At 35.3% G+C, this 7,199-nt stretch overlaps 1 protein-coding gene across 1 annotated transcript; it reads right to left on the reverse strand.

The window, feature by feature from the left end:
- Positions 1-3,559: 3,559 nt before the first annotated feature.
- LOC113693343 (uncharacterized) lies at positions 3,560-5,374 on the reverse strand. Its single transcript, XM_027211896.1, has 2 exons — positions 5,027-5,374; positions 3,560-4,621 (listed from the first exon to the last, which is right to left on the reverse strand). The coding sequence occupies exons 1-2, from the start codon at positions 5,372-5,374 to the stop codon at positions 3,560-3,562; spliced, it is 1,410 nt and encodes a 469-aa protein (XP_027067697.1).
- Positions 5,375-7,199: the final 1,825 nt, after the last annotated feature.

Genomic DNA, 7,199 nt, shown 5'->3' on the forward strand with positions numbered 1-7,199 from the left:
TATGAAAAATACTTTTTCTTGTAATTCAAGAACGTGGAACTTTTTACATACATTTCTTATTCTTTTAATTTTTACAATCCCTCCAATCCTTATATTCGTATTTTCAATTGCTAGATTCAAAATTTGAACCCCTATACTTGACAACGGGTGGAAAGAATTGTAATGCCCCTCCCATCACCATTTATATACTACAATAGTTCCATTGTATTTTTTGTTATCGGCCGCTTATTTCTGTTGTATTTAAAATGATGGGTAAGACAACTTCCATTCTCAGTCAGAGTACTACAGTCGATGCACAGTTTGGGCTAAGGGGCATATGAATTCGATACATCTGATGTCCAAGACTTTATGGTGGCCTATTTACTAACCCGAGTTGACTAAACATTTTTATCTACGTTCTTTGATTAAAGCTAAACATTTAAGAAGTTTCACCAATTAAAGAGCAAATATCGCACATGATACTTGAACTTTTGAAATAACAGTTTTTATTAACCAATTTTTTGTAATAAAAGTAGTCACTTATATAATGCATGCTTGTAGTAAAATGGTCGAATTTAAAGATAAACATTTGCTAAGCGTTCGACAAGTATGCTGAGGAAGAGTCAGTGAAATTGATGCGAGCTCTTTAAATTTGTGGAGTGAACAGATGATATTTTGTAAAAAGTGCAAATCTTGTAATTGACTTTCAAGCTGGTCATCTAATAATAGGGATAATTTCAGAAATCTCCCTGAGGTTTCTAGCAATTGCAGGAATCTCCCGTCTAATTCTAAAAATTACACAAGCCTCCTTTCATAGTGCAAAAGTACTTTAATATCCCTCACTATAATTGAACACATATATCCTACAAAATTTATACAGCAAATAACTAAAAATGAATAAAACCTGACCTCACATCATTTTTCTTTCTTGTTCCATCTCACAACTTAATTGTTCCCTTCTCTCTCTTTATCCCCTCTCCATTTCTCTCAAAACAGGGTAATTTAGGATATTTGAAGAAAATTTTAGCCAAACAATAAAAGTCAGGGAGGTTTGTGTAATTTTAAAAATTAGAGATGAGCTTCATGAAATTCTCAAAAGCCACACCGATGGTTTCTGAAATTATCCCCTAATAACAAACTTGTGGTTCGTACTTAATAGTAGGGTGAGAAATTTTATTCTAGGTAACATATGGGAGCTTGTCCCAACACATAAATGCTTTTGTTACAATACCCACATCGTATTTCAGATGCGTCAATTAATCTCATAAAATCACAAGTCTTTACAGTTCAATTACAACAATATTTTTGTAGAAAACTTTAAAAAGAATCTTGGGACCAGATTCATTTTGGATTCCTAATGGATTTAAAGTCAATGATTTCGTTCAACTAACAAAAAAGTTGAATTCGGCTTGTACAGATATTCAACTGATTTTGAACATGATTATCCAATATTCCGATGCAGATTATAAAACATGTGACATTTTTCTGCAAATGACGTTTTTAGTGGCATATATTATGTCGGGCAACTAAAATTTGAATATGGAAGTTGAACATTAATACCTAATTAGTGCTTTTGAACTAAAAATATGAAAATTTTGTTTCCAAGAATGACATTTACACAAGAAGGCATGACCTAAAACTTACATCAGGCTACACTATTTCAATTTTACTCTAATAGTATCTTGAGGCATCCTTTTAGAGCAAAATCCGAAAGAGTGTCTTTTTCTTGTTATAAATATTTCATGCAACTCGATAATTTGACTCTCATTTACTACATTAGCCTGATGTGTATTGCATATTGTTGTAGAGTAAACATTACTACGTATGCAAAGTTTGACTAGGTAAAGCTAGTACAATGCATGCATGGATCGAAATCAAGAACATTATATTGTTTATAACCATCAAACTTGTTAATTAGTAATTGGCAGGCTACCTCTAATATTGTATTGTCCGCGACTTTGTCTCTCAAGATAATCCAAATGGGATCGAATAAAAGTTACTATATATCGGGGTTAAGGAGTATTTCCAATTATTTACCAAACTAGGCTTTTAAGATTACCAGCGACATGATTGACTAAGAAGTTCTACAGTACTTTTTGGGTACCATATCGTTCCATATCAATTTATCGTTAGATATATAAAAAGAAATATCAACCATTAGATGGTTTAAAGAGTTTAAATTACTGAATAATATAGTAACAGTTTATTGGATTTCAATCATGTGCATAGTATGGTATTGTTTTTTTTTTTTTTAGGGACTAAATTGTTTTATTCATCAAGAAACAATCCCAAGTTCTCTTGCAAATGCCTCTTCTTCGGTTGGATAGGGGCTCTTCATTTCTTAGGTTTAGGAGCAGGTTTAAGTGGCGCAGATGAAGTTTTACCTGGTTTCGTTGAAGGAGACTTTTTCTTTGCCATATTTCAACAATTCAAATGCACCCACAAAGGTTAATAACCGAAGAGTAATTGTGAACCAATCGAAAAATGAAACCAAGTGGGATCCCCAGTAGAAGCCAAACTCGAGTCAAACAACCCACTATCAATTGTCTTTGAAAACAATAGGAGATAATCATGCAATTGGTAAGCTATGTGGACGGATGGAAGATTAATCAAGCTTCCCAAAGCCAACAATGGAGGGACCCGCAAGCTATTGTTGTAAAATTGAAAGACTATAATAATGGCACTTGTGCAATTGACCACCGACTACTACTTTGATAAGCACAATCAACCAATGACCAAGAACCAAATATCTACCCACTGTCCATAAATCCAAGAAATCAAGTGCAGTTGTTAAAACAATTAATTGGGGGAAAACAGAAATCGGCAGCACGGAATCTGAATTGATGAAATTGAACTACCAAAAATTGATGAATGAAGAGGTAGCCTAAATAATACCCATTTCTTGTTGGAACTCGGTAGAACTTTAGGCGAGCAGTCCCACGAAGGTGCGTTTGTCGATGATGGAGCAGCAGAGACCAAAGGTAGAAGATGGCACTTGGAGGCTCGGTCAAGGCTGTGGAAAAAGGAAAAGAAAAGGAACAAATTAGGGCAATTAAAACAAATGGAAGAGGAAAGATAGCAGCCCTTGCTAATAAGAGAGACGAGACCAAACCGAATTGGGGATAATGCTTTTTTTTTTCTTTCTAATTTAAATTTTTTTTTGAATCACTTAAATCAAACTCAAGACGATGCTACAAGGCATGGTCACGCTTTATAACAAAAGCTTTTTTGCCCATCCAACTTGAAAGTCAACAGTGCACTCCGGACATAGAGCGTGGGCACGTCTTATAACAGAGGGTCTTGAAAATCAATGGTCTGCATTTAGCGTAAAGCGTGGGCACGTCTTATAATCGAAAGTTGTCTGCCTAAGAGTTTACCTACAATAAAAAGTTTCGGTCAATAGGAGCCAAACTAAACTCATCTTTAACACAAAAATACGAAATAAAAAAATACAAAATAACTAAAAATTGAAACTCTTGGAGTACCTTCTAAGTATCGCCTTTCTTTAACGTTTTTGGCTAGACGATACCAGTGATCAATCAGGGTGTAACTCAAACTTCTTTGCAACTCTTGACATTTCTTACGAATCCAAATTGCGATTGATTACAACCTTCAAAGTATCTCTACCATTTAATTCAAACTTTTGCTGTATGAAAGGGTCAATTACATCTATAACAAAAACAGAATGTGCCTCACTGGAACATTTAATGGCATCACAAATATTGAATTTTATTATTTCACCATCAAATTCCATTGTCAAGGTTCCTGAATAAACATCAATTTTTGTTTTAGATGTCATTAAAAATGGCCTGCCTAACAAAATTGGGAGTGAAACAGAAAAATCATCATCCCTATCCAACACATAGAAATCTGCAGGAAAAACCAACTTATCAACTTGAACTAGAATATCGTCTAACACCCCATCAGGATATGCATTAGACCTATCAGCAAGTTGCATAATAACACTCGTTTCTTTTAAGGGTCCAAGATTCAGAGAATTATAAATGGAACGAGGCATGATATTTATTGCAGCTCCTAAATCTATCAATGCTTTTTCAACCTTAACATTCCTTATTTTGCAAGGAACAATAAATATACTTGGATTCTTATATTTAGGAGGCAATTTTTGTTGTAAAAGCGCTGAAACATTTTCTCCCATATAAATCTTTTCAAAACCCTTTAACTTTTTCTTAGTGGTGCACAATTCTCTAAGAAATTTCGCATATTGTGGAATTTGTTTAATGGCATTGAGAAGAGGAATATTTACCTCAACTTTGTGAAAAATGTCAAAAACTTCTTGCTCTTGCTCCTTCTTCTTGGATTTTGCAAATCGACTGGGAAATGGAGGAAGAGGTGTCACCACTACTAACGATTCATCTCTGAATTTTTGCTGTGGCACATCTTTAGGTTTGGGTGCCATTTCTTCTTTCTCAATAGCCTCCTCAATGGCCTGCTCAGAAATTCTCTGACTGAGTTGTGGCAACTCTTTGTCATTTCTCAATGTAATTGCACTCACATTTTGCTTGGGGTTAATAACCGTCTGTGAAGGCAATTTTCTTGAACCTTGAGACTCCCATCGATTAAATGCAGCTGCTAGTTGGCTCACTTGATTATCCAGATTTTGAATACTAGCTCTCGTCTCCTGTTGAAATTGTTGTGCATTAGTTGCTAACGATTTAACAATTTCTTCAAGTGATGTACCTGATTTTGAAACCGGTTACTGTTGTAAATTTGCGGGTCTAGGCTGATATTGCTGTTGGTGAAATCCTGGTGGCCTTGGAGCATAACTGAAAGTTGGATGATCCTTCCACCCTAGATTGTAGGTGTTTGAATAAGGATCATAGCACATTTGAGGTGGACTAGGAAATCCGCCAACTGCATTCACATATTCATTTGGATCATCTTGTAGTGTGGGACACATATCGGTATGATGGCTAGAAGCATAGCAGATTCCACATGTTTTGGCTTGCTGAACCTATCTGACAACCAACTTTTCCACCAAATAGGTTAGAGAATCTAATCACTGTTCAATAGAGGAAATACTCACCTCCTTGACTTTTCTAGGATCATAGTCCTGTCTCTCACCAAATTGTTGACCATTGGCTGCTATGCTTGAAATTATCCTTCTCGCTTCCGTTGGTGTTTTATTCACCAATGCTCCTCCACTGGCTGCGTTAATAATTTTCCTATCTGTTGTTGATAATCCCTTGTAAAAATATTGAATGGAAAGTTGATCAGGGATTTGATGGTGAGAACAACTTGCACATAACTGTTTGAACCTTTCCCAATACTCGTGCAATGTCTCTCCATTAAATTGTCTAATCCCACATATATCTTTCCTAATGCTTGCAGCTCGGGAAGTAGGAAAACATTTCTCAAGAAATTGCTGCTTCATATCAGTCCACGTGGTAATTGATTCAGAGGGCAAATAATAGAGCCAATCCTTAGCTTTATCGACTAAAGAAAATGGAAAGGCTCTTAATTTTATTTGCTCCTCCGTGATTCCTTGGGACTTCATGGTTGAGTATACCACATGAAATTTCTTGAGATGCTTGTGAGGATCTTCACCTGCAAGTCCACGAAAAGAAGGAAGTAAGTGAATTAATCCAGATTTCAATTCAAATGGTACTTCTAAAACAGGATATGTTATGCAAAGAGGTTGTTAATTTAAATCTGGTGTAGCTACCTCTCTCAAGGTTCTCTCATCCGCCATGGTTTCAATCTCCTCTTCAGATTCACCAGAAGGTTCAACCAAATTAGACGACCTTGCTCGTTGTTTAGTTTTCTTTTTAGTATATGTGCTGTCTTCTCTATCTCAGGATCGTATTGCAATTCACCTGTACAAGAAGATCGAGACATAAACTAGCAACAGAATAAAAAAGAAAATAAAAATAAAAATCAAAGAAAATAAATCAATAAGGCACTAGTCCCTGGCAACGGCGCCAAAATTTATTGGCTTGTCAGACCAGCAAAAATAAAAGTTTCTACTCTAAAAATATGAATTCAAGCATAGTGGTGAGTAGGGTCGTATCCACAGGGACTAAGTGATTTATTTCTTTGTGAAACATGGGGGATCAGGAGCAATTAACTAAATAGCTCATTTGAATAAAATAAAGACAGTATCACAAATTAAATAAAACTAAACCAAGAATAGGCAACACTCTAGTCGAAGGTCTAATTTCCACTTTGGTTCATTTATCTGATCATCGATGCAAAGATGAAATCACTTATTCATAAATAAATTGATTATGGTTGTCAACAAGCAGGTAGTCACGTAGTGAGTTTCGGCAAAGTAGTGTTATGGTCCTTATTATGTGAATGAGTAAAGGCTTAAGTACTGTACTAGAGTATAAGTTGTGAATCATGAATGTGATAGGTATAAACCCCTTTGTTTTGATATTTGGGAAAAATATTTGGTATGTATGTTGGGTAGGAATCTCAAATGTGATGATTTACTCTTGGGAACTGGCCAGCTCGAGATGTGAATTATCTTATTTCGGATTCTTGTACCCGAGTACTCAAGCGTTGAGGACAATGCTAAGAACTTGAGATCTCCATTTGCGGGGAATAAGAATGAATCGATATTTCACGTGAATAGTTACAAGAAATCGATAATCGTTTGGCTAAAATGGTACAATAATTAAGAGCGAGAGGTGAAGAAAATCGTGGCCTAGAAAATCCTTGTGTTGGGGTTAAAGTTGAACATGTTAGGGAATGTGGATCATTTAGTTCCAATTAATCTAGTGAAACACTACTTGTGATCTTTTGTGGTGGGACTATGAGAGTAGAACTTAAGAGTTTTATGCCTTGGAGATGAATGTACTTTTGATAATCACTTGTTCATTTTGTTTATTGACTTTGATTTGGTATGTACTTTACTTGGCTTGTTTGTGATCTCTCGACTCGTACTGTGACTTTTGATATATGTAAAGAATCATGCTTCTAATTCTAAATGTATTTGTAACTTGTATATGCTTTAAGTTCTTCTATGCCTAATTATTCCTTTTCTTACGCCTATAGACTTATATTAAATATGGCTCGGCAAGGACAATGAATGGGTTGTGGTTTGGGTTTAGGCAACCTGTGAGGACTCACAAATTTCTTATATTTTTCTCAAAAATGCCCTTTTATTTGGAAATTATTATTTATTAAATCCCTACTACCCAATTATTCCACAATAAGTGCAAATGAATCTAGAAAGTGGGGTTTCACTCTTCGTT

The sequence above is a fragment of the Coffea arabica genome, chromosome 6c (genome assembly GCF_036785885.1).
Source record: "Coffea arabica cultivar ET-39 chromosome 6c, Coffea Arabica ET-39 HiFi, whole genome shotgun sequence".
NCBI lineage: Eukaryota > Viridiplantae > Streptophyta > Magnoliopsida > Gentianales > Rubiaceae > Coffea > Coffea arabica.

Coding starts and splice junctions, on each gene's coding strand:
- LOC113693343 (XM_027211896.1), bottom strand. CDS start 5,374: ATGAAGCAGCAATTTCTTGAGAAATGTTTTCCTACTTCCCGAGCTGCA. Junction 4,622..5,026: donor ATCCTAGAAAAGTCAAGGAG/GTGAGTATTTCC, acceptor CAATTTCAACAG/GAGACGAGAGCTAGTATTCA.